The sequence below is a fragment of the Eurypyga helias genome, unplaced genomic scaffold (genome assembly GCF_000690775.1).
Source record: "Eurypyga helias isolate BGI_N326 unplaced genomic scaffold, ASM69077v1 scaffold30929, whole genome shotgun sequence".
Classification (NCBI taxonomy): Eukaryota; Metazoa; Chordata; class Aves; order Eurypygiformes; family Eurypygidae; genus Eurypyga; species Eurypyga helias.
The window spans coordinates 3,821-4,195 of NW_010272095.1; the positions used below are offsets into that span (position 1 = coordinate 3,821).

The window sequence follows — 375 nt, forward strand, 5'->3', positions numbered from 1 at the left end:
AAAAGCCCTTCCTCCTCGTCCCCGTGGGGGCGGCCGCTGCAGCTGTCGCAGAAGTCCAGGGACCCGTCCAGAGCATCATCGATGAGCCCGTCGAACTCCTTGAGGTCGTCGTCGTGATGGCCCCGGTTGCATACGCAGACTTCGATGCCCGAGTCGCCGGTGAAACGGCGCTGCCTGCCCGGCGTCTTGTCCTTCGCGTCGGGAATGGCGCTGCTCTGCTCTAAGCTCTCAGAGCTGTAACCTTTCAGCAGTTCCTCCTTGCACTCCGTATCCTTGTCGGGACCAGCCCTCTCCGCCAGCTCGGCTCCCGTGCTGCTACCGCCGGGCTCAACGCTTTGCATTTTGGCCACCGCTCGCTCGACCAGCGCGGTGGGG

At 64.5% G+C, this 375-nt stretch overlaps 1 protein-coding gene across 1 annotated transcript in view; it reads right to left on the reverse strand.

Annotated features, from left to right (window-relative positions):
• Window positions 1-368, reverse strand: part of LOC104515158 (WW domain binding protein 1-like) — a gene marked incomplete at its 5' end in the record, with an annotated part of 863 nt that extends 495 nt beyond the window's left edge. The window contains 2 exon segments of the mRNA XM_010159033.1: window positions 1-2; window positions 4-368. The exon segment at window positions 1-2 is cut by the window's left edge and continues 495 nt beyond it. Coding sequence (XP_010157335.1) covers window positions 1-2; window positions 4-368 — 367 coding nt within the window.
• Window positions 369-375: the final 7 nt, after the last annotated feature.